The 26,560-nt window shown below is 49.1% G+C and overlaps 7 protein-coding genes across 7 annotated transcripts; 3 read left to right on the top strand and 4 right to left on the bottom strand.

Moving 5' to 3' along the window:
* Nucleotides 1–1,789: 1,789 nt before the first annotated feature.
* Nucleotides 1,790–3,947, bottom strand: EI90DRAFT_2916108 (P-loop containing nucleoside triphosphate hydrolase protein; the record flags this gene model as incomplete). The annotated part of the gene is made up of 11 exons (XM_039054575.1): nucleotides 1,790–1,983; nucleotides 2,046–2,175; nucleotides 2,231–2,418; nucleotides 2,483–2,587; nucleotides 2,638–2,683; nucleotides 2,756–3,082; nucleotides 3,138–3,277; nucleotides 3,342–3,612; nucleotides 3,685–3,712; nucleotides 3,770–3,797; nucleotides 3,857–3,947. 11 exons carry the CDS (start codon nucleotides 3,945–3,947, stop codon nucleotides 1,790–1,792), a joined length of 1,548 nt encoding a protein of 515 aa, XP_038917613.1.
* Nucleotides 3,948–3,995: 48 nt separating this feature from the next.
* On the bottom strand, nucleotides 3,996–9,110 carry EI90DRAFT_3052565 (uncharacterized protein). The gene is made up of 6 exons (XM_039059954.1): nucleotides 9,053–9,110; nucleotides 8,853–8,998; nucleotides 8,633–8,796; nucleotides 8,490–8,580; nucleotides 7,996–8,434; nucleotides 3,996–7,906 (listed from the first exon to the last, which is right to left on the bottom strand). Exons 3-6 carry the CDS (start codon nucleotides 8,662–8,664, stop codon nucleotides 4,182–4,184), a joined length of 4,287 nt encoding a protein of 1,428 aa, XP_038917614.1. The 5' UTR covers nucleotides 8,665–8,796; nucleotides 8,853–8,998; nucleotides 9,053–9,110; the 3' UTR covers nucleotides 3,996–4,181.
* Nucleotides 9,111–9,292: 182 nt separating this feature from the next.
* On the bottom strand, nucleotides 9,293–17,385 carry EI90DRAFT_2994571 (uncharacterized protein). Its single transcript, XM_039056168.1, has 33 exons — nucleotides 17,087–17,385; nucleotides 15,953–17,032; nucleotides 15,179–15,891; nucleotides 15,030–15,129; nucleotides 14,618–14,973; nucleotides 14,465–14,565; nucleotides 14,232–14,415; nucleotides 14,105–14,181; nucleotides 13,903–14,050; nucleotides 13,673–13,840; nucleotides 13,511–13,621; nucleotides 13,257–13,459; nucleotides 13,018–13,204; nucleotides 12,823–12,969; nucleotides 12,636–12,773; nucleotides 12,414–12,590; nucleotides 12,245–12,355; nucleotides 12,088–12,198; nucleotides 11,895–12,038; nucleotides 11,748–11,841; nucleotides 11,555–11,689; nucleotides 11,471–11,502; nucleotides 11,325–11,418; nucleotides 11,108–11,272; nucleotides 10,982–11,057; nucleotides 10,774–10,909; nucleotides 10,509–10,722; nucleotides 10,296–10,444; nucleotides 10,055–10,237; nucleotides 9,974–9,992; nucleotides 9,801–9,921; nucleotides 9,583–9,733; nucleotides 9,293–9,527 (listed from the first exon to the last, which is right to left on the bottom strand). Exons 1-33 carry the CDS (start codon nucleotides 17,205–17,207, stop codon nucleotides 9,468–9,470), a joined length of 6,006 nt encoding a protein of 2,001 aa, XP_038917615.1. The 5' UTR covers nucleotides 17,208–17,385; the 3' UTR covers nucleotides 9,293–9,467.
* Nucleotides 17,386–17,872: 487 nt separating this feature from the next.
* On the bottom strand, nucleotides 17,873–18,495 carry EI90DRAFT_2971089 (uncharacterized protein; the record flags this gene model as incomplete). The annotated part of the gene is made up of 3 exons (XM_039055712.1): nucleotides 17,873–18,159; nucleotides 18,221–18,350; nucleotides 18,420–18,495. The coding sequence occupies 3 exons, from the start codon at nucleotides 18,493–18,495 to the stop codon at nucleotides 18,015–18,017; spliced, it is 351 nt and encodes a 116-aa protein (XP_038917616.1). The 3' UTR covers nucleotides 17,873–18,014.
* A 1,889-nt stretch (nucleotides 18,496–20,384) lies between these two features.
* Nucleotides 20,385–20,604, top strand: EI90DRAFT_3052570 (uncharacterized protein). Its single transcript, XM_039059955.1, has one exon. It carries the CDS (start codon nucleotides 20,426–20,428, stop codon nucleotides 20,597–20,599), a length of 174 nt encoding a protein of 57 aa, XP_038917617.1. The 5' UTR covers nucleotides 20,385–20,425; the 3' UTR covers nucleotides 20,600–20,604.
* Nucleotides 20,605–22,090: 1,486 nt separating this feature from the next.
* On the top strand, nucleotides 22,091–24,120 carry EI90DRAFT_3052573 (uncharacterized protein). The gene is made up of 8 exons (XM_039059956.1): nucleotides 22,091–22,470; nucleotides 22,497–22,642; nucleotides 22,697–22,764; nucleotides 22,916–23,092; nucleotides 23,137–23,361; nucleotides 23,409–23,641; nucleotides 23,761–23,982; nucleotides 24,025–24,120. Exons 1-7 carry the CDS (start codon nucleotides 22,147–22,149, stop codon nucleotides 23,980–23,982), a joined length of 1,395 nt encoding a protein of 464 aa, XP_038917618.1. The 5' UTR covers nucleotides 22,091–22,146; the 3' UTR covers nucleotides 24,025–24,120.
* On the top strand, nucleotides 24,047–26,019 carry EI90DRAFT_3052574 (uncharacterized protein). The gene is made up of 6 exons (XM_039059957.1): nucleotides 24,047–24,153; nucleotides 24,180–24,269; nucleotides 24,373–24,640; nucleotides 24,709–25,153; nucleotides 25,201–25,446; nucleotides 25,505–26,019. The coding sequence occupies exons 1-6, from the start codon at nucleotides 24,115–24,117 to the stop codon at nucleotides 25,773–25,775; spliced, it is 1,359 nt and encodes a 452-aa protein (XP_038917619.1). The 5' UTR covers nucleotides 24,047–24,114; the 3' UTR covers nucleotides 25,776–26,019.
* Nucleotides 26,020–26,560: the final 541 nt, after the last annotated feature.

Raw genomic sequence — 26,560 nt, forward strand, 5'->3', positions numbered from 1 at the left:
TCGAACAGTGGTGCCTTGGTTTTACGAGTCCCGCGAAATTTGGACGGGGATTGGCATGAGCACACGGCACTCTTGTATGTTTCGGATGATTCGTCCATTGGGCTTCTCTCGCCTCCTTCCACTCTCCCCGCTCCTTCCACTCCTCTTCCTGCTCCTTCCACTCCTCTACGTCACATGCTTGGTTTCTCGCCTGAAAATCGATACGTCGGCGCTTGCGGTGGGAACTACGCTTTCGTATGGTCAACAGATTCACGCGAGTTGATCACCCGATATCACGTACTAGATCCGGAAACCTGGATTCCTAATATCGGTGTTGCACCCCCATGCTCACATCACATCCCTAGCCCTATGCTCCCTGAATATGCCACTCCTTTGGGGAACATAACTGATGTACGAAATCTCGGGCCAGACTTGGAAAACTCAAACCCGGATGAATCTTGGCTAAAATGTCCCTATTATGACCTCTCGCCCAGCATGGGAGGGAAAGCACCATTCACACGCAGAGAGGTATATTCCTCTGCGATAGGAAAGGCCCCATTGGTTTTTTATAGAGAAATATGGTTTAATGGAAAAGTCGAACTCACCTTGCCACTCCAGTACGGTCCTGTCGTAGAAAATGAAAGTTCTGTCGGCACTCAAGAAGCCTGGTATGGCGATCGAGTGTCGATCAAAGACACGCTTCGCCGTCCCCAAACCAGTGAGGACGGGACTCGATGGCTGGTGCAGGGGCAGATGAAAGCCCCAATTCTCGTTGATACCAGCCGAGTCCTTTAAGACTTTGGAGGAATCCCTTTCTTCACTTGATACTCTGATGGTATGACACATGGGGGCATGCATTCATGTTGGAAGTTTTTATAATGTTATTGCAGGATTGGTTTCATTCTTCGTGTACAGAGGCTCGATCGAAAGGACCTCAACATAAAAATGCCTTCAACCTTTTAGGCCGTGGTGCGACACATTTGATGTCCGTTTGGAATGATAAAAAGCGAAGCGCACGAAACCGAAACGACTGTCGCTTCAAGTCTCCAGCGTATTTGCCTCACTGCTGTGCCTTGATGCTCCCTGAAGTGTGGGGAAGTGCTCAGAAAACGCAGGGATCAAACCATTATTTCTATCCAGCTGCGAAATCGATCTTGTGATTAAAGGTTTCCAATCCCAGTCTACTAGCTCCTAACCTTTATGTCCGGACCGCTGCACCAGATAAGAAGGGCCGCAGCGCAGCAGCACTGTCGCCCACCAGTTCGTAAGCGATCGACAACTGAGTCAGTTTCGTCTCCGTGATCGTATTTGGTGCTCCAGGCGCTTCCAACAAAGCGATTATGTCATCTTCAGTTTCTTCCTTAGTACGGGCTGCCGACCTGACTCTGCGCCTTCCCTTCTGCATGGACTATCAATGGACAATCACCTGGGTGGCGGACTTACGGTATGCAACGCTGCATAGTACCACCGAGACGGATTCCATCGATCGGGATTCTAGCTCGCATCTCTTGCTTGCTTCTATCTTCAGTAGCTTTGGTCGTCATTGTTCTCATGGCATTACAACATGCTGAGTGTCTTTCCTTATCGGATCGGGCATTCGCGGACCTATTGTACTGCCATACTCAGCTAATTGAAAATTGTGGGTTACTGCATTTCTTTGCACTTCCTTTGAAACCAACCACTCTCGCTTTCTTCTGCATAATCATTAATCTTACACCCTATCACCAAGCTAAGGAGGAATTCACATCACGATCACGCGGGGCGCCTTCAAACCGTTGTGAATGTTTTATGAATGTATAAAGTATATTTTTCAGGCGCTGTCATCGATCAACTTATCTTCCTTCTTTGCCTCACCTCCGTCAGCTTTGGATTTCGTTGGTTTGCGATGGTAGAACTCTTCAATAACCTTTGGGCTTATTCGGTTGAGCAGCTCCTTCGGGAAGACCCGAAGTAAAGACCAGGCCATATCTAGAGACTCAAAGATAGTACGTGACTCGTAGGCACCTGATGTGCGAAGTAAGGGACGTCGTGGTGAGGCAAGGCGGTTAAGAAGCAGGGATAATTACCTTGTGAAACAAATTCATGCTCAAATCGGTCCAGGAACTCTAATGCAAGTTTATCTTCCGCCGAGAGAGCTTCCTCACCGACAACGGCCTTCATGGCAGCTGCATCCCGCCCAATCGCGTACTTGGCATACTGTGGGAGGGGGTAAGTCCCAGTAACTTTCACACACAATCCTCTCAAATCTCACCATTTGGTTGCTGACATCGCCGTGATCCTTCCTTGTCAACTCTTCGCCAATGGCGCTCTTCATTAAACGAGAGAGTGATGGTAGGACGTTGATAGGAGGGTAAATCTGTCGATTGTGAAGATTTCGGTCCACAATAATTTGGCCTTCTGTGATGTAACCTGTCAGATCTGGGATTGGGTGGGTGATATCTGCGGAGAAGATCATGAGAGGGAAAACAGCTGTTCTGAAGTTATACGATGGAGTAATGCGAACCGTCGTTAGGCATAGTAAGAATTGGGATCTGCGTAATAGAGCCATTTCGACCCTCCACACGCCCAGCTCGCTCATAGATTGTTGAGAGATCAGTGTACATGTATCCTGTTCCGGCGTCAGCGAATTCTCGGGGTGAACTCATGAGTGCGCTATACCTGGATAACCACGTCGTCCAGGGACTTCTTCCCGAGCAGCGGATACCTATAACCGTTCAATAACCCGCCCCGCACAATGTCACCTCAATAAAAGGAAAGGAAAAGAGTATTAACATACTTCACGCAAGGCGTCGGCATACGAACTCATATCTGTAAGAATAACCAAGACATGTTTCTCTAGTTGGTAGGCGTAGTATTCGGCGGTTGTTAGCGCTAGACGTGGGGTGATGATACGCTCGATAGTTGGATCATTAGCATGGTTCAAGAATAGCGTAACACGATCCAAACTTCCGTTCTCTTCGAAGTCCGATTTGAAGAATCGAGCTGTTTCCATGTTCACACCCATAGCAGCGAAGACGATCGAGAAGTTATCCTCGTGTCCATCATGAACGTCTTTCGTGGGGCGTTTCACTAGACCTGCCTGGCGGCAAATTTGTGCTGCAATCTGGAAAAACGTAACTGATGCAGCATTTAGTCAACTGGGCCACCTTCAATCTCACCTCATTATGCGGCAGACCAGCAGCGGAGAAAATGGGGATTTTTTGGCCGCGAGCAATGGAGTTCATGGTATCGATCGTGGAAATACCAGTTTGAATCATCTCCTCGGGATAGATGCGTGAATAAGGATTTATGGGTGATCCTAGAAAGCGATATCACACAATAAGTGGATCCTGGATCCCCAAAGGCGAGGTGTATCCAGTTACCATTGATATCGAGATAGTCTTCAGCGAACACCTTGGGCCCCTTGTCCATTGGGACGCCGGAACCATTGAATATCCTCCCTAACATATCTTCCGACACTGGAAGCTTCATGCTGCTACCCGTGAACTCGACATGTGTGGCCTTCACGTCAACCCCTGAAGTTCCCTCAAACACCTGAACAATTGCCTTCTTCCCGGATACTTCCAGAACTTGTCCGCCACGCTTGGTGCCATCGGGAAGCGTTAATTGGACGATTTCATTGTAGGAAGGGAACTGTGCAGAGGGTAATATTGATCACACGATTTGACTACCTGGAGCAACGATGGGTTCACGTCGGTGTCGCACCTTGACATTGTCCAGCACAACGAGAGGCCTGAATTGGGAAAGCTATTGTGGTCATCCCTGGGATCCCACAGAATGATGGACGTACCCGTTGATAGCAGACACAGTTCGATAGTCTTTCGGTCGATGAAGGGTACATTCAGCGTTGGCCCTAAGCACAGGCTGGATGGCCTACCTATTCTGGGATCGGCCCTGTACTTTCGAGTAACGGCTGCGGCATTAATAGCAGCTAGTTCCTGGTCACTAACACGGGGGTCTGGTGCCATCGCGTTCCGCAGAACTGCGATACTGTATTGGCTGAATACGACGGAAGACTCCGTTATCCGATTGAATTGGCACCATTCAAGTGCACGGACCTCCGAAGTATAGGAAAGTACAACATTGTCCCTAGATTATATTGTCCATGTAAATCAATAAATTGCAGCAACAGGGTGTGTTGGTGTATCATGGCACGCCTCATGCTCGATACTAGTCAATCGGAGGCACTCTTTATTTGCACCCTAGTTCGCTGTCCGTAGTTCTGTCTCTGCGACCTGACCGTTTGGCTCCACTTTCTTCCCCAGAGGATCATCTGGGGGAGGGGGACCGAATTGGTCCGCAACAGAGGTGTATTCCTCGGCCAGCGCCTTCATCTCCGTTTCCTCCCTAAGGTATTTCGCAATTTCGCGTAGAGATTTGCCCATGTTATCTCGAGTAATCTTTGGGATCGTCGAGAGATCATCTAATGGAACGCCTTCCACAACAATTTTGCAGAAATCCAAAGCCTCCCTACCGATCTCCAACCCAGCTTCCATTATCCCCGCCCGCAATCGATGCTCCGCCACGTTACACAAGACACAGACAAGCTGCCAATCGTACCGTTCTAGTCCCCTTTCCGCGTATAAAGCGCGGTACATCTCGAGAGCTCGCTCCTGGATAGGAAGACTTTGGTCCCAAATCTTTCGATGCAACATATAAACCCCAGAGTTTGCCAGTGCACGGGCAAGATCGCCTCTGACTAACTGGGATATCTTGCCGTTTTCGTCCTTCATAGCAGCATCCGCAATCAGTTCTGCATATTTGACGGCTTCCTTTCCCATCTCCATCGCTTCGTCGAGCTGCTTCGAGTCGTAACAATCACCGGCACAATCTTGGAGGCCTCGGAGAATGTCCTCGTCGTACGTGCCAGGTGCAGCCTCCTCCTGAAGTCCCCTGTAAATATTCAGTGATTCCTTGTGAAGGGATATGGATGTGCCCCATTTCTTGAGAGCGCTATGGTAAAGAGCGAGGTCATACAACGCAAGAGCGAGGTCTCTTCTCTCGAATACCAAGTCCATCACCGGTTTCCCCAATTCTGGTTCCGAGTCCTTTCCAGTTGATTCCTTTTCGGTCAGACGTTTTCTCGCCTGAGTCAGAACTTCGCCTCCTATTTCAACCGCCTCCTGATACTTGAATGCTCTGAATAACCTGGCCCCCAAATTCCGCTTTTGGTAAAACACATTGCTTGAATACGAAGAAGGGTCCTCGTCTACTAGTTGGGTGTAGATGGACAGAGCTTCCTGGGTTGCAGTGATAGATTCATCCCATTTTTGCAAGCGATCCACCTGGCCCGCAAAGTTCACCAGCGCAGAAGCTAGATCCGATAAATACGTTGGGCCCATTGTTTCGACCGCCTTCCTGGCGGTGTCAACCCATTCGCGACTTGATGCAAGAGCTATCTCATGCCTCTCTGCATTTGCGCAGTGAACTGTTCGATTCCGCATTCCCCGAAGCAGCTCCCTGATTCGAATCTTGGGGTTTTCCTTGAAGAGGAGGCGGTAAAATCCTACTGACTCCTCATCCGCAATGATGCACGCGTCCCAGTCTTTTTTTGCGGCTGTATAAACGCCATAGTTGAACAAGGATAATGCCAGATCTGATCGATGCATCTCTGGTCGCTTCTTGTACGCTTCACGGGATGCATCGATCACGGCTTGTCCGGCTTCCAAGGCGTCATCAAGTCGACCAGCGTTCTGTAGTGCAACCGCTCTGTTCTGCAGGACTCTGATAACCTCCGAATCATGGTCATCTGGCGCGTCCTGAGCAAGAATGCGGTAATGCTCCAGGGATCGGTCTTCGAACGGGAGGGACTCCTCCCACTCATTCATTTGCGAGTAAATCCCTGCTAAATCCGACAGAGCAATTGCCACATCAATCCGATGAGTAGGGTTCCGCTGAAAAGCATCTTCAGCTACTTTTAAGACCTTTTCGCTTTCTAGGAGCGACTCGTCTAGCCGACCAGCATCGCGGAGATGCTTTGCACGTGAACGGAGGGCTCGTATGTAATCGGTGTCGTAGGAGGATGGTTCACCCAGTCTGAGTTGCTCGAAGAACTTGATGCCATTTTCATCCGCTTCAATTGCTTTGTCCCAGTCCCGAAGGGCCACGAAAAGAAGGGATAGCTTATACAGTGCATATCCGTATGATGATGCAATCTTCTTCCCTGCTTCCATTGCAGTTTTAGTCGCATCCACGAATTCAAGACCAGCCACTAGAGCCTCATCATGCTGACCGGAAGCTGTAAGGTGGTCAGCGAGATTCTGCAAGGTTGGAGTTATGTCAAACTCGTCATTGCCAAAGGAACCAGTTTGGCTGGTAATGGTGTTCCTAATGTCCAGGACCTCTCTGTCGGCCGCAATCGCTACGTCATACTGCTCCATGGAAGCGGAATAAACCGCAAAGTCAGATAGTGCAACGGCCAGATCGGTGCGATGGGAGTCAAGGGGGTTTGTTTTGATTAATATTCTTGCGGCTTCCACAGCCTGTGAGCCAACCTCCACAGCCTCTGCCTTTCTGCCTCCACGATACAGGTGTTGAGCCAGGCTCCGCAAAGAATTGCCTACTCCCGAGGCATAGGTAACAGGATCAAATCCCGCAAGGATACGGTATTGCTTCACTGATTCTTCGTCGGCCTCGATAGCGATATCCCATTCTTCGACCGATGAAGCATCAATGGCAACCCCGGATAGTGCAGTTGCGAAACCTTCACGAATCTTTTTCTCATTAGGAGGGATTTGTTGGGATTCGTTGCCAGGTGTGCCCCTCGCTTCCACTGAGAGGAGTTCGCGGTATTCATGGACGGCAGAGATGCCGTACTCCAGGGCCAATTCCATACGTTTATCTTCAGCTGCACTTGTCGCGATCTGGGTGAATGCATTTGCCAAGGCCGCCTGAATACTTTTGAGACTGCACGTTCGGTAGTAGGGTGGGTCCGTCGAATCATCAGCGCCAAATCTCTTGATAAAATCGACCACCTCTTGAAGCAGCTTTACCTCTTGCTGTTGTATTGCAAAAGCGTCTTCCTTTCTGTCTATCTCCCGAAGATATGAGGCGTTCGTCTCGAAGGCGGAAATTGCATCATCAAGAGCAACTTTGACCATAATTCGGTAATGGGGAGAGGCCCATGATTGGACTTCCGGATTCGTCAAGTTCCTGACTCTTTGGATGGCTTTCACTCTATTGACGTGCCATTCTACAGCATCAGAAGCGGCTTGGAGTGCAGTAGGAACATTAGTGTTTGACCACGCCAAAGTGGCAATCATGAGCAGCATGGACGGGTATAAATCTCGTATATCCCCTACTCCGAACAGTGCCAAAGGACGAGGGGTAGAGCGCAAAACAAACTTCTCGTCTATGAGGCTCGTCAACGTCAGTCGCGCATCGTTGATGCTTCCGAACGCGATTCCCGAATTAACATCGATAGCCAGACTGGAGCTAACAAACGACTTGACAATGAGAGCGGAAACCAACAGTTCAGTTGCCCTAGATTGCAGTTGCGGATGTGCATGTTCTTGGAGTGATCGGAGCTCATCAATGACGGTGCCTAAAATCTCCCTCCTCCCCAATCGTTCAGCGGTTGTCAGCATGTCACCCTCCCAGTCCGAATTCGGGGACGAGACAGTGCGAGACAACGAAACCAGTGAATCCAGCAGAGCCAGTCTAGCGCTACCAGTACCAAAACTAACCGAATCGAAAGGATCTCTATGTTGGGATTTATCGATGCGATGAGTTACATCCTGACGTCGCAACTGGACTGCCAACTTTGCTCTGTGGAATGCAATGGAGAGGAGTGTTTCACGATGGGGTGAGAGTGTGTTATCCAGGATATCTGACAGCATTATGAGGCTATGGCAGGCGGACCCGAGTAATTCGGCGAGAAGTAGTGATATGGGCAAAGAAAGAGTGGTTTTGTGAGCGGGGGGCATTGCTGAATGTTCCCAATTGAGTGGTCCAAGAAACAGAGCCATCCGTCAACAAGGCCAACTCAAGTAAAATATGAAGGGCGCATTTACGTACCATGCCAATCCCAAACGTCTCCAAGAATTAGGGTGACACCGTTATTCGCCGCCTCAAATGAGTCCTCCACAAGACCAAGTCGACGTAGAGCTTTTGACAACACGATACAGCCCCTTGAAATCATAATATCTCTTTCAGGGGATAGAGGCAGAACAAGCTGCACGTAATGAGAGAAAGCGGAGTTGTAACGGTATGCGGATTTCGACGGGTCGGAGGTCGAAAGCATTGTGATTTCATCCTTTACAAGGGAGTGAAACGCCTCCACATTTAACAGAACCACGATTTCTTCATCTCGAAGCTCCAGAGAGAGATCTTCGGCCTCACCGAGTACCGTGGACAACCATCTCTTCAATAATAACCCTTGGGTTTGCAGATATGAAGCAAAGGCATCGGTGGATTCAGCCATATTAAAGCTTGGCTTATTGAGGGAATGTGATAGCTGCAAGCGATTCTCAGTCCACTCCGATGATGTTCCGGGTTTGACACCTATTTACCTCTGTCCCGCCTCCGGACGCTTCAGGCTCCTGACGACGCACGGAGAAACTCAACAATGACAAAGCATTAGAATGCTCCTTCTGAACCACCCTGAGCTCACAGTATGAAATTAGCAACTTTCTGGACGAAAATGCGCACTCACTGCGACAAGTCTTGGAGATGCCTCTCAACCATCCATGGAGAAGAGGGGAATTGATCTGCACCCGCATCGAAAGGCTTATCAATCCTGTCGCGAAGCCCTCGCGCAGAGAATCCCAGAGCGTGCAGACGAAGGATCAGATTGTCCACTGCACTAGATCCAGCGAACTGGTACTAGTTAGCACTCGGGCCTTACTACGAAATCAAAGCCCATCAGGCCTTACCCCTAACAGGAGTTCTTCATAACTTCGTATTTCCCGTACCAGATCTTCGAGGGCCGTGTTGCAATTTAGAACTGGTGGCGGGGGTTGTGCTTCGGGGAATGCGAAGGTCTGGTCTGGCCCGGCTGAAGGATGAAGATTTGGAGGAGCTGGAAAAGAGTTGGGACTTGCTATTCTGGGCACGGAAAGACGCATATACTAACGCTGGACAACAGAGGTCAGAATTGCACCTGGGACACCACCATTGTTACTGCCGAGGGCCAAGCCATAAAAGGCCCAATGTTAGCAACAGTGTCAGGCAGGGCTCCAGCCTCTATGACTTCGTAATATTAGACAGACAGCAGTGTACTACAAAGACGGGCGCAGCTGCTGTGCATTCGTCAACCTGTGCAAGCGCTTAAACTCATAGGAAATTGCCGCCGGCCCGGCGAATTGAAAATCGGGGCTGTTATTGCATAATTCCAACATATCAGTTGCGGGCATGTATTACAACGATTGGTAGGAGGGTACATGGCTGGGTACATAATAACAGGGTATGGCAGCATAAAGGTAGGTATGTCTACAAAGTAGGAATAAAAAGCATTCATACGGTAGGATAACAACAAACCGCGCTGATCGCTAGTCAATGTCTTCCAAGGGTTCAGGGGAGACGCCTTCTTGATCCCACATCTCGAGAAGCTGCCACATGCCGCAATTATCCAAGATGTTCTGTTCAAGTGGCTATGATACTCACGCGCGAATACTGATGCTCAGCATCATCGTGGGTCATTGCAGACTTGAGTGCGCATGGTATTTTCTCCCAGGATATTGGATTTTCATGACGTCGAATTGCGGGTTTATCGCCGATCGCACTCTTCTTGCCTGAGGACCATTTTGTGCACTTCCTGCATTATAAATGAGTTGATATTAGCAGATGTTTAGGCACCACTGAAAAGCGATCCGATTACGTACTCCTCCGATAAACCATACAACTCCTTGAGGTATGCTTTGAGCACAAGCAGCATCATGATGCTGGCAGCGGTGCGGGAAAATTCGGGTTGTAGGGGAATCTCATCAACCACCGAGTTGTCTGATATGGTGACTAAGTATTTCTGAATACTAGTTGCGAGGTTGTCACTCACCAGATGATTCGATAACGGTGACCTGAAAGCAACGTTGGTGGATTAGAAGTCAAGAAGATGGAGAATAGTTGCAATTCCGCTCACAGGAGCACCATCAGATGCTTGGTGGGCACCACGCCGTTTTCGAACAAATCCATCCACAACTTGCGTACCAGTCACGGACAGCACCACGGTAGTGTGTCGAATGACCAGTAACAGTTCCTCCTGGGTCTTATAGTCTAGAGCCGAAAAATTCTCGATCATGTAGCGAAGAAAATCGAAGGCTGTCTAAACAAGACTGAGGTTATCAGGTTGTCGATCCTCGGATCTGTCAACAGAGACAAACTTGAGACATGTAGCCGCTTCCGATTTCGATGTCGACATCAATTGATTTGACCAAAGACTTCAACCACTCCACTCTAGTCGTGCGCTTCTCACGTACTAGAGTATACCACGGACGAAAGAGAGCCGTCGGTACAGGATCAGCTCGCAGCCCTGCCGAATCAGAACGGACTGTTAAATTCTTCAAGTTAACCACGAATTGAGTTGAAGGGCGTACCATGCAGGTAATCAACGCTCTCAGTTGAGTCGGCCTCCGACAATTTTGAGCCCAGCAATCGAGTCTGGTACTCAAAGGTCTTTTTAGCGCAATCCATAAACCGTGTATTTATCATTGTGGCGTGCTTGTCATAAAGGACCTTGTGATATGCAAGTGCACGGCTACTCAAACTACTCGAAGGGCTGGTCTCAAGAGCGATGATTGTTGGGATGCACTGGGCAACGGAATAATAAGATTTTGCAGTCTCGCTATGCTTTTTACCTACTTGTATTGGATGAGCAAGACCTTGACGCACTACGAAGCCAAGGATATCAATTGCTATGTTTTGCAGGGCCGCATGAATCGTCATGGCAGCTTCCAGAACATGGGTAAGATAACGCTGAACAACGGCTGAGCTTACGCTAATGAAGGTAAGAGCAACGTAGGTCAACAATAAAGGCAAACCGTGATTAGCACGATAAGCAGCTTCATACCTTCCTTCAGCAAAGCCAGCAGTGTTGCCCACTAATTCTTCCATTTTGACATTCGAATTGTTGCCCTCCGAGTTTGCTATTGATTTGGGCAGTTAGCCGTATTTCCCGCATAACCTTGATAAGAACCTTTCAATTCACTCTCGAACTTCGCGGATTCTGACAGGAGGAAGCTGTGGATAGTTTTCAGCAAGCGGCATCGCGCTTCAAGGTCAGAGGAGGAGAACACGGTCTCCATGAGTGAAGCTGATTCTTCGCTTGTCATGAGGCTAGGATTGCTTCTGAATAGAGATCCTGGTGCCGTTGGGTCAGCATTTAACTTGAGTGGAACGATACAATTGCTCACCAAAGCAGTTCATGAGACGACTTCGTGTACTCTCATCCTTGATCGACTCATACAGGCTGAGTAGTGACATATAGACATGCTCAGGAATCGAGTTCTAAAAGCGTCCCATGTAAGCATGCATGGGGGATAATTGGGAGTACTTCCACCTTTGATATCAAGTCCAACTCTCGTACAAAACCTATGTATACAACGCGTAAGCCAAAATCCAGTTGCGTTAAGCCATTCCTGACCAGATTGTCTTAGTTCTTCGAAGTTGACGTTCTCGCAAAGAGACGACAAGATATGTGCAAAGTAGGTGACATGCCGAAAAACCGTTTCTGGAAGGGATGTATTGGCGGCTTGAGATTGCAATGATTTCACCTTTTCTAAGCCAGTGTCAAGTTCGGGGTCAGAGGAACAGGTGAAAAATTGAGCTCCACTCACCATTGCAACTCTTTAATAGGAAGACAAGCTGTCGATAGTCGTTCGTTAGGAATTTGACAGTCGCACAATGGCAAGCAACTGCCTCTTGCAGCGTCTGCGCAAGGGGGCTCAGATGATGCAGATCTCCAGCAACCGGAAGCTACGAACTGCCAGTCCTCCTGAAGACCCTTTTATGATAGGCTGGAGAATCGGCTGAAGCTCTTGCCCGAACTTTATAGCGGTCTTTGGGAATGTCGGAATGGATAGACGGAAAATCTTGAGAATGTAGTCCGAAATAGCCAATTCTTCGGGCTGTAAACCAACGCTGAGAATTGGGCAAAGCTGAGAACCAACAACTCACATTGGAAGGGTTTTTCAGATAGGGGATCAATATTTGTGCCTTGGCACTTGAGATAACTCGAGGATATGCGGAAGTAAAAACAAATAGTGTCCGAATACAGTTGGCTATGCTCTAAAAGCGAGATTAGATCGTCAAACGCTGAGTTGACTAGACTTACAAATCCTGGTATCAGGTTAGCATCGACCAGAGCGTCTATGAGCAGATCGCAAATCTGACTAAATTGAGAAAGAACAGGGGACTCGCTAGTCCCTTCGGCATCCTTTGTGAGCTGAAAAATGACTTAGAGAAAGAGAGACCCCTTCCTGTAATAAAGTGATAAGAAGTACCTGGGTCAAAATTATTTCCAATGGAGAGTGGAGGCCGGAGGAAAACTTAGTGCAAACACTCATGACAACTGTAACTTTCGTATTTAAGCTATAGATAGAACTATTCCCTCCGCTTGGTGCGTTCAACACTTCCTGACCGCCGAACCATAGCTCGGAAATGGTTTTTATGGAAAGATCCTTTGACATCGTTAGTCCCGGTCATAATTTTAGTAACATACGCACTTTAACAGTCTCATCTTCATCCAGAGCACGCATTATTAGACGGTAGCAGATATTGATACGCCGTTCAAGTGATGCCTCAACAAAATACATATTTCTGAGAAGCTTGATAACCCTCTTGCGTACTCCCAGTCCAGTATCCTAAGCAAGGATGAGCATCCATACAAACGCCTTTTGAAAATTCGGTTACCGCTATCCTCTCTAAGATCTGGCTAAAGTATTCACTTGCAACCTCGGGGACGGTAGTCAGGTATTTCCCAATCAGTTCGACGGCAGCCTCTCGGACAGCTGACGAGCTATCACGTAAGTGGTTCTCGATAGCTCTTTTTACATTAGACTAGACCCGAATGAGTAGGTGCAAACCGTCAGAGAAGATCGCACTCACATCACGCAGAACCTGGTTGTCTACGACAACGATCTGGCCCAGGGCCCGCAAAGCTTTCGTCCTCATGAAAACAGCTGGCGCATCCAAGGATGCAAGAATGGCCCCTAGCATCAGATGAAAGCCATTACGCAGTAGCTGACTGGTTCCGACGCGTTCTGTTAGTACGTCTGTGGCGGCAAGCTCTGGCCTACGATATCCTAGATTAGCCAATTAGAGCAAGACATTGCGAAGATACGCACGTGGGACCAAAAACGTCAACGTTCGGCTCGTCCCAACAATGCTGCAACGTCCTTTTGATGCGGTCGGCGAATGCTTGAAACTGAGCCTTCTCAGACGCCGCTTCTTTGCCTTCATTGGCCATTTGGCTGATAATACTGTCACAACGCTGAAATGCATTCCCTAGCTCGGAAAACCAGATCGTGGTGCTCAGTACGCGAGCACTCTGTCAATGCCAAATGTTAGGTCGCATCCTCAACACTGCTGATGAACGAACCTCGAATAACCCAGCATCCTCCTTCGTTGATAGGCCAGTAAGAACTGACAATATTTCTTCGTGAGCTGATATAAGTGTCTCTAAACCTGAAACATTTGAGTCACGGATGAGCTGCACCAAACATTAGTATGAACTCCTCAATCCAACAGTTTTCGATCATACGTTGTCCAAATCATATTTTCCTTCACCGCGACCCGCAGGTGTACGGGCCACTCGCAGTTGCGACTCGCGAAGGCGTGCCGCAATCTGTCCAAGGTTGTCCAAGGCGATGGACTTAAGGCTGCTCAAGTCGGCACCAGCGGATGATTTGACGTCCTCAAGTATTTGAGTCTGGAATATTTGTGAGCACGCCAACGGTAAGACGGGTGATTAAGCCTCCAATTCCCGCTCACAAAAACTCTGCAGAACACCATTAGCAGTAATGATGCACCTGGCCATTCGGACCAATGCAAAACCCGCAATATATCCGAGATTAGGTTGTCCAAGATTGCCCGATAATCTGCTTCGTTAGAGTTCTTGCTAGCCTTGCTGCTCCCAGCTCTAGATCACCACATAATTGTAACATTGAAAACTCTCGAAGTTGGAAAAGCGCACCGCTGTTTGAGATACAACACCACAGTCTTTGCAACCTTAGATGGAGAGTCCAAGGCTGACCGGGATAGTTTGAGCTCCTGTTTAAATCATGAGTTGAAGTTGTTAGCACATCGCAGAATCCAATTACCTCCTCTTCAACCTCCGCCCAGTAACTAGGGGGCATCTTTTGCGTGACACCGCCAAGCTGGGCCATGAGTTTCCTTCTTTCCGACCGAATTCGACGTGCATGAACCCCCACATCGCATGCAGATGTTTGTATCAGTTGGAGCAGCAAAGCCGAAATGGTATGTATCGATTGCCCATCACGAAGCCTATCAGATAATTAGTGCCAGCAGTATCATGGACTTTGTATAAACGAACTTGAACTGCCCGGCCTTGCGATTTATATCGGGCAACTTCAGCAGGGAAGTTAGTATCTCTTCCACGATCCAATCTCTTTGCCCAGGGGCACCTTCAAAGATCTATTTTCCATATACTCAGTAAACTCACCAAGAATCTAAGCGATGGCCTTACGGTTCTGATCACGGAAAGCGCTGAAAGCCGAAGCGCTCGGAAACCTGCCTCACCGCCGAGAACGTTCTGAACACCTAAGATTACCTTTTCCCTGACTTTGTCTTTCGCCTTCGACTGCACGGTACCCGGCTCAACCACAAAGAATGGGCCAATAGAGATATAAGCAGCCATGATGACTATGGAATCCGACATAGTAATCATATGCGCATTCGATGGCTTGCCCATGCCCAAAAGTGCATCAATGCGAGGAAATATGGATGAGACAGTGCGAAACACGTTTCCGAGTCGATTTCGTCTGGCGATAGCCTCATGTGACAGGGACCTGACTATATGACTAAGGACAGGACCTTGAGTTCCTACCATTATAGATGAACAACCAATCCAATTATCCGATTGTTTCGAGAGTGCGTACCCTGAATCTCACTAGTAGCCTCCACAAATGGATAGATCCAGTAAGTTAGCAAATTCTTGATAGCCATCATACAGCTCGAAATTAGTTCTTCTGAGTAAACCTAAGAGGTGCGGAATCAATAATAGCAGAAAAACACCCTTTTCACCCACCTGTTTCGGAAGAGCATCCGCGGTGAGAAGGGATAAACAGCATTCCACAGCAAGTGCGCATTCCGACGCAATGTCCAGCTCCCTGTCGAACTTTGCCGCCTCATCAATTGGAAGAATGTCAGGCACTCCTTGAAGTTTTGAGTCAGGGATTGATACATTGTCCCCTCCAAGCTGTTTATCAGGCTCCCTCGTTTTGGAACGACTACGACTTCGGCTTCGACTAGATCGGCCGTTGTCATTGGTATTCTTTCCATTGGACGAGGCAATAGTCTGCTCCTTCTTGCGTTTCTTCGGCGATTTCTGCGGGGTTTTCTGAGTTGTCGCAGCACTGTTCTCGAGGGGCTTCCAGTCGAAGGGGGCGAACTCGCGTTGCTCACCAGATCCCAATTCAACCGTTCTCCCGAGCATCCTGAGTAATCTCTGCAAGGATGCGGCATCAACTTGCGACAATCGAACAATGGGCTCGGACCTAGCCTGCGAGGAGTGCTGATGTACCCGCGAGCGTTTCGAAGGATGCGCAAGTTGATTGAGGAGGTAAACGAGCCTCTGCATCGAATTTGAATGCAAAAGTGGCTCGGAGAAAGACGTCATTAGGTGAGAAAAATGAGCAGCAACAGCAGGGGAAAGACGATGATCTTTATCAGCATCGAGAGGTAGAGAATCTTCAGCTTCAAAGATTTCTTCAAGATAACTCATAAACTTCTGGAGTGGTACTGGATAACCAGCGGACAAGTAATCAGGCTAGGGTCTCCACGCAATAAGTTGGACTTTAACCTTTGGCGTCTCTTTCAAGTTTCAGAGTTTTTTTGCTCCTTCCAGGTGTGTCTCGAGCGGTAATTCGTGAGGTCCATGGAGTGGCCTCATCTATATCTGTATATGCGGCACGATCCGCCTTTTTCACCGAAGGAGACAATGAATCCTTCCCTCCTATAAAGCTAAGGGTCGTTGAAGAGCCCTTTGAGCTCAAACTTCCTGGGCGGCTGCTGCTGCCAGGGGGTAGTTGAGTGATCACGACTGAAACACGGGACGTGGGAAATGCAGAGTCAGCTTTGCGTTTGGCGGGACGAGTTGGCGTTATGGCAGCACCGTTAGTCTCCTTCGAGGCACCCGGAACAAGTGAGAGGGGATCTGGTGATTCTTGGGGAAGAGGGGGGCGAGGAGTCAACTCCGCAGGCTTGTTATTGGGGGTTTCAATTGCTGGTGGGGTTCTGACAGGGGTGCGTAACCGTTCTAGGGGTCCTCTCAAAAGATCGGACTGAAGCTGGTTATTGAAGTCGGTTGTAGGGCGAGATTCGGATGAAGGTCGAAGTGAGGGGTTCGCTTGCGACCCAAGGGTCTTCTCTAAAAACTCATCAAAAAAAGCCAAAGATTGCGACGGGTGGAAGGGGCGGTTGGAAGGGACAAATTGGTGTTGCTGAGATGAATGGGCTTCATTGCCGAGAGCATTCGCAAGAGACGAGGGGGGTGGTAACAGGCCAGAAGGTAGCATAGGCGCACTTCGATGGCGATGCACAGACCGTAAAATTGTCGTTGCAAGGGCAGATGATTGATAAGCAGACTTCTGCCACTTTGTATCGGCATTCAACGGTGCATGACGAGGTGGTATGGGATGAGACCAAGCATCAAAAGGAATAGTCCTCGATTCTTCCTCCAGGGCATTTATAGCGACTCCTCTTTGAGAGTCCCAGAGTTCGCGTGCTGGACCTTCGGGTGGTGTCAGCGCGTCTAGGACCGGAGGGAGATGAGCATAAGGAGGTGGGTTAGCCATAGAAATGTGGTTTCCGGGGAAGAGATGGGGTTGAGCAACGGAAGGGATCGGTGCTGTGGAAGACATATGATCCAAATGCCTCGCGACTTGAACATCCAGTCAGCGAAATAACTCAAGAATGTCCGGTGATATTGACTTACCATGAGATATCGGAGTGGCTGACACAAACGGATAGCGGACAAGCAAAGCATGAGCGTCAGCGATCTGCTGCTCACTAGGTGTGCTCTCTGTTTCAGGTTCTGATTCTGGCATTTGATACATTTTGGACTATTGCGCGTTGACGCAAGTTCGGGAGACAACCACCTCGAGTAGTGCTACTTCGCTACTTATTCCAAGAGTGACGTTGAAGTCGTCCTCCAGTAAGGACAATCACGTCCCCTTTTCCCTCTAATGACGGAGTAATATAGAAACGATTCGAACTTCGGTTTGACAAGAGGAGGATCACGTTACCACCAAACTTAACCTTAACTTCCTCTGTCGTTACCGCCGTGCTGAGCAAGTTTCTTGTCTTCACATTCAAACTGGTCAATACGCCCTCCTTCCGTGCTTAAGCTTGCTATGCAGCGAAGTGTCGTGACTATTCTGCCTACCCTGCTACAGGTTGCAGCCGTTCCTCGTTTCCAGTTGTGTAGGCAGAGATCCCTAGCATTTCCATATTGCCGTTCCAGAGGGTCTTCACACACAGCGAACAAGGTGATAGCGACTTCTTTTCCCCTATTATACATGTATACAGCTATGTGAATTTATCTCGAACGTTGCTGAGAATCCCCTGCCGATTGGCGCTGAAGAAATAGAGGTTGCTGCGTCTCTTTCCCTCATTGAAAGCTGAAGTAGCGACACGCCATGCATCTGGCTCAGGTCCTGCATGTCTGGGGAGACCATCGGCATGGGCAAGCTCGCGGTCCAAGAAATTTCCCTGCATATATCGGGTGCCATGCATTACATATATTGCCAATGATTCATTTTCTGCTACATTCTGAAGACCTGTATGAAAGTCCCCACGTGTGTTCATTCATCAAACCACTATAGGATCCATCATCGGGGGCAACCACGTTAACTCCTTGATTTTCACAGAAACACTCCAATGTCGGGATCGCGGTTTTCACCTTCCGATGGTGGGATATTCTGATCGTAATGCGGGTTGTTTGCCGAGGCGAGGCCTTTTCTCTCCAAAGCTACTCTTAGAATACCGATGCGTTCGGTTTGCGATGCACTACACGCAAAATATGCAGCAAGTCAACACGGTAGTTTAGTATGGGATAGTGAAAATTTACATAACCACCCTGTTGTCCTGGAGTGCCCCTAGAAGGTCCGGATCGGGTTCTGTCTCCCATCCGATTGCCTCTTCCAGTTGTTCTTGCGTAGTGAAAAGATGTTGCAGAGAATTCTCTAGCCTCGCAATTTCTGATGACCTTTCCAACAACAAAAATTAGACGGGTTGCCTTTCATCCAAACTCAGATAGATGCTGCGACCTCCTGTAATGAGTCCCACTTCGAACTGCATGGCTTCTTCCAGAGTAAATGGATGAGAGAACTGAGGCGTTGACATTTTTGCAAGCAGTTGCTGAGTTGGTCGTGATGTTCGTCAAACACCGAGCATCGTTCCCACGCCCGGTCGGCACTTTCACTAGGCGCGCAGCTGCCTTTCACCTATTCCTTCCTCCATAAAGTATCCTGAGTGATAGGTCAGAGCTTAGATAATGAGACTTACCTTTACACAACGATTAGAGCACCTAGCCTACTGGATCTGTTCGAATGAACAAATATATATGTGCTGCTCGACGCAGCGTGAACCCTATGTGTTCATCTCATTATGACGGTCAACTACATACTCAGAATCGACATTTTTTTCAGGGCTAATGATCCTACGGGGAATCCTCGATTGCGAACAAGACTGGGCACAATCCATCGATTAGACAAATAGTATTGGATTTATGTGGGCGAGAGAAGGTGTTCTAATACACGGCAACTAAGAAAGACATCAGGTCGTGGCGATATCGCAGAGATTGAAGCGAAGAGCAAAGAAAATTACTGGTCAGTGTCCTGGGAATGGAGTGCCTCAGGCTTGACATCAGATTAACGAGCAACCAGATGGGCCAATAAGCTTGCACAGAATTCTTCCCAGCCTAGGCCATCTAGCTCGCCCCCCCAGAGATGGGGGTCTGGATGCATGGGGCCCGAACCTTAACTTGCAATCTAGGCAGATGACCAGCCTCTGTTAAGCATGATCGACAACTTCTCACATTCCGATGTGACAAAGATCCAAAAGACTCGGGAAGCGCTCCGGATATAGGCGGCATTCCTACTAGAGTCAACACTATTAAGCTGTGTGGCCAGCATTGGGCCAGTGCGTGTGAACTCTGTCTTGTTATCCCGCGGGCCCCATTGGTGGTGGCAGTGTGGCTTTCCTAGCTCTCTACACCGTGCGTACAAGAGGGAAACATCCATACATGATGCTGTCTGGGGTAGAGTCGGGTGGACTGGATCCTCGGTGTCGGACCAGATGAGAGAGGAACCGTCAGCTAAGGTAAAATTTTCAGCACAAGCACGTGTTTCGAGGTCAATTTCCAACCATTCCTGATGCTGGGCAGAGCGTGGTGACAGCCCTTGGATCGCCGGGAACTAAAATTGCATGATTCAAACAACCCCTTAAACGAACTGTGAATTTCCCAAGATGATCAACCCAGCCCTATAAGGGAAGTTGTCCGAACTAGCAATGAACACAATCCGGTGCACCTTGTCTGGATCAAGAGCCGATTCAAAGCCATCCCAAGCAGAAACAAGAAGATTCCAGCGGCCGCACAAACCTCCTCTCCTTCTTCCCTCTCCAACGTGGCTCCCGATGACGAGTACGTCGAAGAGAAGGGTCTGCACGACTCCGCGTCCAATTGAGAGGGCCAATCAAATATATCACTCCGGAAAAGCTCGACAACGTGCAAAGGTCCAAACTCTAACAGTAGGTCGAAATGATAGAAATGACTACATAGAAAGCGGGGTGCATGGTCACTGAGGGGCAAAATACGGCAGCTATCCGAGTCGTTGGCCACAAGCCGATCTGGTGCGTCGAAACTGGAATGCTTGATGAGACTAAAAGCCCCCCTATCCTCCAGAAGGACCAAATGCAAAAAAGTTCAAAGAATGGAACATTGTCGGAATGATATCAGGCAAAGAGCCAGAAATGCGCCCGGAGACACATCCTCAAGTCAATGAGCGACAGAATGAGAACGGCGCAAACGAATGCACTTCCCCGCATTGGGTCGATACAGAGTAAGGAAGGATACCAGAGAACGTGAGAAGCACAATGATGGGAGCGAGTGTGTCCAACGGTAAGCAGGTCATAAACTGGAAACAGTGAGACCAGGTCCATGAGTAATGAGGAGTCTTGCCTAATTGACCCCGGGGGTCGAGCCCAGCGAGCGTGTGGTAGTCGTGTAGTTCCCCCGATCAGCGATGTTGTGCCAATCATCACGTAATCCTCGATGCCCAAGTCGAGCATCGAATTGGCACTTCGCGAAATTGTCAATAGGGAGAGGCGAAGCCCCCAAAGTGGGGGCTGGTCCACCGCGGGAAAATGCGTATCGCACTGCAGTTGTTGCCGCGTGTTTCACGACAGCGCAAGCACAGCTCCATGTGGAAATCGTGGGACAACATAAATGTGCGAAAATTGACCCCCATCATCCCACACCTCAACAGTTAATTTTTTTAGTTGTCCAACTTGTTTTATGCCTCGCACAGGAGGTAAATAGCCGACCCTGCGCCTAGGGTGACGTCTTCCCACCAATGCGTCTGACTCAACACATACCGACCTTTCATTCAGCCTTCATTGCGACCGCGCAGTGCGGTCGGAATTGCCACGCATCCAGGCGTCTAATCGGGCAGTTTGAATAGGTTCTGACAGCCCGGGACGGAATCGGCTCTGCCAATCTGCGAAGTGCCGACGCAACACATCAATATATTGAATTTCATGATCCGTGTTCCGTTGCAAAGGGATTTTCCCAGCCCTTAATTAGTTGCCGAGTTCTCCCGACAGCCTCTCGTCTGACGAGCCCCGTCGATTAGTGTTCGGTGACAGTAGACTGTCATCTACATTGGGGATCCAACACAGTTCTACCTGATCAATTCATTGCCCATTGGACACATTTGCCGGAAGTCGACACCGACTACTATAGGGTCAATTTCCCACACACTATGTATTATGTACGTATTTCCGTGTCTTCCGAAGGCGCATAGAGACAACGCGCTGGTGCCGATCAGGAGAAAAAATAAGTAGGGGACTTGGCCTGCGTCATTCGCAAGTGATGGATGGGAGTCATACCCGCGTCCGCCCCAAGAACTGTCATGCCTCATAACAATAGGGCGCTGCATCGAAACATACGTCCGTCAATGAATCTTGGAAGTCGGACCGATTTATGTACGGGGTGATGGGCGTCAGTGTTGATCTCTTAGTGTTGATCCCCGCTTCTTCGCTTCCAGAAAATCACAGTATGGAATGGGAACTAAGTTCATTGACATGTCCTCACGCGGATCGCCCAGGAGTTATGAAACTACAATTCTTTGTATGCATGGGTGTGAGCACTAATTTGCCCCTATGAAAAAGGAGGCCTCACATTGCACCGAGGGACATACTCACAATAAGTAATTTGTTCTTGTCTTCAGACTTCTAGACACTGCCAGTTGCCAGTTGCGGCCTCTGCGGCGCTCTATATGCTGACACTCGCTCCATCCGATTTCTCCGCCCCCCCAAAGGGTGCGGTTTCGTTACGGGATGCGATAATCCAAGTCCAGCTTTTTGGGACTGTTTGGCGGAGTTCGGCAACTGGAATACACGACGCGTCGGGGACAGCCATTTCCCACGGACATTGCCGGCTTACAATCGTTTGGCAATCATTCCTTCTCACCAACTCTCTGGTTCGTGTTCGTGAACTCTTGCGCGCTCTAAATAAAAATGAAGGATCTGGGACCTATGAATGGATGGCATCTATGACTGTGGGGCGCGAATAACACACGCAACCTATTTTTCCGTGTATTTCATTTCGCTGCATTCAAACATTCCTGCTGTTTATTTTGCTTGTTCTCAACTGTTGAGAAATGACCTTAAGGCCCAGTATTTTGGGGGTTTCTGGGAGTTCTCCGGCACACCCCCTCCCCACCAGCCTGTTTGCCTCGCGCTGCGGTCCGCGAAGGCGCGTACGTCGTCAAAATGGCGTTGAACCCGACCCTCCCCACTGAGGACATTACCCTCTATGATTTTATGTTCAATCGTCCATTTGGGAACAATCCCTGGTTTCTGGATGCCATTACTGGTGATGCTCGCACGGGCACCGATCTCAAAGAACGTGTCAACGCTCTAGCATTGGGTCTTCAAAAGCACTTGGGTCTTTCTTATGCATCGACACGTCGTAATGATCCCAATTATACCATTGGACCCGTAGTCAGTCTTGTGTCTACCAATGATGTTGACTTTGGCACTGTTATCTGGGCCAGTCACCTCCTCGGCGCCACCGTCGCGCCAAGCAATGCGGTGGTACTGTTGACGAGCTTACCCACCAGCTACGTCTATCTGGTGCACAAGTTATCTTCGCTCACCCAACAACTCTTGAACGATCTTTGACGGCGGCTCGCGCCGTGGGGATCAAGGATGAGTGTGTGATCGTCTTAGCCCGAGGGAGGTGGGTGGACCTCTACAGTGAAGGAGTGTAAGTACGCCCGTATAACCCATCCAGTCTGTCATCTGACTTTTGTACCTTTAGCCACGTTGCAAAGACGTACAGTGTTGATGATCAAGCAGAAGCCCTCTACACGATTGATGAACTAATCGGTGTTGGGAGGCCGCGGCCAGTCAAGGAGCAACAATAAGACGAGCGCCGTTGAATTCGACACGGCCAGAGTTGCTTTCCTTTGTTTCAGTTCAGGAACTAGCAAGTATTTTCTCATGTCATTGTCGATCCTCCACTGATGGTCAACCATAGCTGGTCTTCCTAAGGCCGTGGTAGTGCCCCACCGTGCCGTCATCGCCAACGTCCTTCAAGTTTCAGCTTCTGCCATCCCGAGAGAACGCGCCGCTCCAGGGGATAAATCCCTCGGTGTCATCCCGCTTTCACACATGTACGGACTCCTAACACTCGTGCACCTGTGCCCGTACCTTGGTATTACTTCCACACTCTTCCAATCTCTTCCTCCATTCGAGAAGTTCTTGAACATTGTGGGGCTCTCAAGATCAACCACCTGTTCCTCGCTCCTCCTCTTATCAATGCCTTTATCAGGCACCCGGCCGCTCAGGGCCGCGACTTTTCCTACTTCAAATCGTGCTTGGTAGCTGCTGCACCCCTTGATGCTGAGCGGGAGATTGCTTTCAAGGCGCTCGCGGGTCCGGAGTTGGTCCTGGGACAGGTGTTTGGTATGACTGAGACGGTACGTGTGTATGAGTTTGCATCTCTGGACCTCGCTTATCCAGTCACTCAGCCGGTCTTATTACTGGGTTGCCCGTCGGCGAGAAGCCAGTGTCGGGTTCTGTCGGTCGTTTACTTCCCCTAACCGACGCCAAAATCACGGACCCTGAAGGCAATGTGGTCGGAATTGGCAGGCGAGGAGAGCTGCGTATCAAAGGGCCACAACTCTGCTTGGGGTATTTGGACAACGAGAGAGCCACTGTGGAAGCCTTTGATAGCGAGGGATACCTGCTAAGTGGCGATGAGGTCGAGATGCGTGAGGGTGGTGATATCTTCGTCATGGATCGTCTAAAGCAGATCATTAAAACCAAGGTGCCTTCTGGTCCTCATCAATCCTGAACTCGTCTGATCTTTTGATTACACAGGGATTTCAAATTAGTCCGGCTGAGCTCGAAGGTCACCTTCTCAAGCATCCATTTGTTAAGGATGTAGGCGTGGTCGGCAAGCCCGATGAACGCGCTGGAGAGGTCCCCGTAGCATTCGTCGTATTGAGTGATGCTGGTCAAGAGGCATATAGATGGGGAAGTGGTGGGGTGAAGGAAGCCATCAAGACTCATGTTCGTGAACACAAGGTTAGCCCTTTCTAACTCTATGCCAGCCAGTCCTTGCTTTATTCACTTCGATCGTAGTCTGAATATAAATGGCTCGGCGACGTCATCTTCCTCGAGACTATCCCTAAACTTCCCAGTGGGAAAATATTGGCTAGAGAGCTCAAGACAATGTTTGGTCAATCTCCTGTCGTCCAATTCGCAAAACCTGTTGCGATCAAGAAGACCCTGTCGAGTTGCCCTCCCGGAAGTCAGTCTCCTCTGATGATACATTAGGCGAGGACCAGGTTCCGCTTCTAGAGGACAAAAAGTCGTTCAGCGACGCGGTCAACCCGAGGCAAATGGCACCGATATTGAAAAAGGTTTAGCCTTGGTCATGAGTCGACACAGTGAAAGGGAAGCCGATAATAGGCGTACCTTCATACGGAGCAAGCCAAACTCTTCAGAGAGAAGAAAGCAGATGTTGCGGATAATCGTGGCCTAGCGCTCAAAGAGTGGTTCTCGTTATACCGATGCATGTTCATCGTTATCTTCATCCCCAATGCCATCGGCATTGGGTTCACGCTCGCTCACAAGTGGAAAATTGGGCAGGAATGGAGTGCCACTTTCTCCCTCTCTCTAATCATGGCAGCGTTGTGCGCTCGTAGCGAGGTCTTTGTCCGGTGCCTCTATACTACCTTACTCTTCTTATTCAAGCGTTGGCCACCATTTTGGTTCCGAAACGGCATTGCACCTTCCTACTCAACATTGGTGGTGTCCACTCAGGAATGGCATTCGCGGGTACCTTATGGCTTATCGCTACCATGATCGAGTTATATCGCAAAGGGGATAATCTCGTCCACCCCACACTTTTGGTCTTTGTGTTCCTTGCATCTTTCATCCTTGTCGGCGTGTGCGCCAGCGCCTGGCCGTCACTACGTGAACATCATCACAACGTCTTCGAGAATATCCATCGTTATGCCGGATGGATCGGCCTTGGGATCCTTTGGATTCTGGTCGGTCTTTCCGATACTTGGGACATTGAGACTCACCGGTTCTTAGCCCGCCGCCTGTATCGCAAGCCAGACATTTATATTGCCGCGAGCTTATCCGTTCTCATTTTCGGGCCCTGGTTCACCTATCGTAAGGTTCCGGTCAGTGCGGAAGTCCTTTCCAACGCCGTCATCTTGCTTCGCTTCAAAGGCGGATACCATCCAGGTTTGTTTGGTCGGTATCTCGCAGTCCCTTCAAGGAGAACCACGCTTTCGGGATTACTAGTAAAAGTTCGGATTCAAACGAACACTACATGTGCGTTGTTGGTCAAGGAGACTTCACCCGTGGCCTCATTGCGGATCCCCCAACGCACTTGTGGACCCGCATGTATAAGTTCACCGGTCTTCCCCTTATGACATCGTTCTTCCGAAGTGGCCTGTACGTCGTGACGGGCTCGGCCATTGGTGTCGCATTGTCCATCTTCATTCAACGGGATCCTAAGAGCAAGTGGCATATGCTCTGGATATCTGGGTATGTGTAATATTGCGATATAGCTCAAGTCCCCGGTCATTTACGCTATTTCCTGTAGTAACATCGAACCCACGTACGGCACGACAGTCCTTCCCGATCTTCGTGAGGCCTTCCAGGATGAACCTGAGGGTTATTACGACGAAGTTATCACCATCTGGGACACCCGCGTCAAGGGTAGGCCAGACATGATTAACCTTATCGAGTCCATCGTTCGCAAAAACAACCTTGAAGTCGTTTTCATCACTTCCAATCCGAAGGGCACTGCTGATACCATACGGGGTTGCAACTCCCGTGGTATTCACTGTCACGGACCCGTCTGGGATTCCTAAACTCATGGTTGTTTGCTACATTTTTTTTGAAATACAGGATCTAGGTGCAGTGAAAATCCCTCTTTTTTAATCCGTTATCCCACTTGTTTTGTCTCTGTTTTCTCGATTGTTTCCATCCATCATTTCTCCTCTCCCTTCATGACCCTTAGTTTTGTTTCTCGTGTGATACATATTGTAGCCCTCCTCGCTGGTGCACTGAGTAATGATGTACCCTAGTCGTACGTTCACATTTATGTCTTCACTCCCGCCACTCTGTGGAAGAAGTATGCGTTGCCGCCCCGAGTTCGACTCCAAGGATTCGCTAGGTTAATAATTGAACATGACGTAGCCAGGAACGATATAAGGTAAATGAACTGAGTCTCGCACGTTGTATTGAATATCACCGTAGTCGTGTCCATTGCGCGTGGTGTGATTCTCATGATCGATATTACCGGCTAATCAGGGGGAGCTGACGTCCATGTCCTGCTCCCTCCATGACTTCACCCGCCTGCCACTGACAATTAATTGTCGGCTGAATCCTTACAATTGTACACTGTGGGAAGTAAAGCCCCGTAAAAAACTACTTTTTGTCTGGTTTTTCACCATTTACCACAATTTTCGTGGTATTTTTATCATGGTAAATTACAATATACGTTCGCGAAGTTAAATACCAGACTCCTCAATTCGTAAATTACCACTCAATTCATGGTATTCGAGCTGCGACATATTATACAGAGTTCAGGTGTGCGGATAATGGGAAGTGGCCACAGCTGACTGATGAGACCGATGTGAGTGCGATAATTTGA

This window comes from Cantharellus anzutake (genome assembly GCF_015039405.1).
Source record: "Cantharellus anzutake strain C23 chromosome Unknown EI90scaffold_17, whole genome shotgun sequence".
Lineage (NCBI taxonomy): Eukaryota > Fungi > Basidiomycota > Agaricomycetes > Cantharellales > Hydnaceae > Cantharellus > Cantharellus anzutake.

What these genes read in the sequence shown, in the direction of transcription:
- EI90DRAFT_3052565 (XM_039059954.1), bottom strand. Translation starts at nt 8,664, where the DNA reads ATGGTTGAGAGGCATCTCCAAGACTTGTCGCA. An exon ending in CATCTCCAAGACTTGTCGCA is followed by an intron (nt 8,581 to 8,632) that starts GTGAGTGCGCAT and finishes CTGTGAGCTCAG; the next exon opens with GGTGGTTCAGAAGGAGCATT. An exon ending in AGACGTTTGGGATTGGCATG is followed by an intron (nt 7,907 to 7,995) that starts GTACGTAAATGC and finishes GGGAACATTCAG; the next exon opens with CAATGCCCCCCGCTCACAAA.
- EI90DRAFT_2994571 (XM_039056168.1), bottom strand. Translation starts at nt 17,207, where the DNA reads ATGTATCAAATGCCAGAATCAGAACCTGAAACAGAGAGCACACCTAGT. An exon ending in CGCAAGGCCGGGCAGTTCAA is followed by an intron (nt 14,416 to 14,464) that starts GTTCGTTTATAC and finishes ATTATCTGATAG; the next exon opens with GCTTCGTGATGGGCAATCGA. An exon ending in CCTATTAAAGAGTTGCAATG is followed by an intron (nt 11,690 to 11,747) that starts GTGAGTGGAGCT and finishes ACACTGGCTTAG; the next exon opens with AAAAGGTGAAATCATTGCAA.
- EI90DRAFT_3052570 (XM_039059955.1), top strand. Translation starts at nt 20,426, where the DNA reads ATGCCCAAGTCGAGCATCGAATTGGCACTTCGCGAAATTGTCAATAGG.
- EI90DRAFT_3052573 (XM_039059956.1), top strand. Translation starts at nt 22,147, where the DNA reads ATGGCGTTGAACCCGACCCTCCCCACTGAGGACATTACCCTCTATGAT. An exon ending in GACCTCTACAGTGAAGGAGT is followed by an intron (nt 22,643 to 22,696) that starts GTAAGTACGCCC and finishes TTGTACCTTTAG; the next exon opens with CCACGTTGCAAAGACGTACA. An exon ending in ACCTGCTAAGTGGCGATGAG is followed by an intron (nt 23,642 to 23,760) that starts GTCGAGATGCGT and finishes TTGATTACACAG; the next exon opens with GGATTTCAAATTAGTCCGGC.
- EI90DRAFT_3052574 (XM_039059957.1), top strand. Translation starts at nt 24,115, where the DNA reads ATGTTTGGTCAATCTCCTGTCGTCCAATTCGCAAAACCT. An exon ending in AAAAGTCGTTCAGCGACGCG is followed by an intron (nt 24,270 to 24,372) that starts GTCAACCCGAGG and finishes CTTCATACGGAG; the next exon opens with CAAGCCAAACTCTTCAGAGA. An exon ending in CATATGCTCTGGATATCTGG is followed by an intron (nt 25,447 to 25,504) that starts GTATGTGTAATA and finishes TATTTCCTGTAG; the next exon opens with TAACATCGAACCCACGTACG.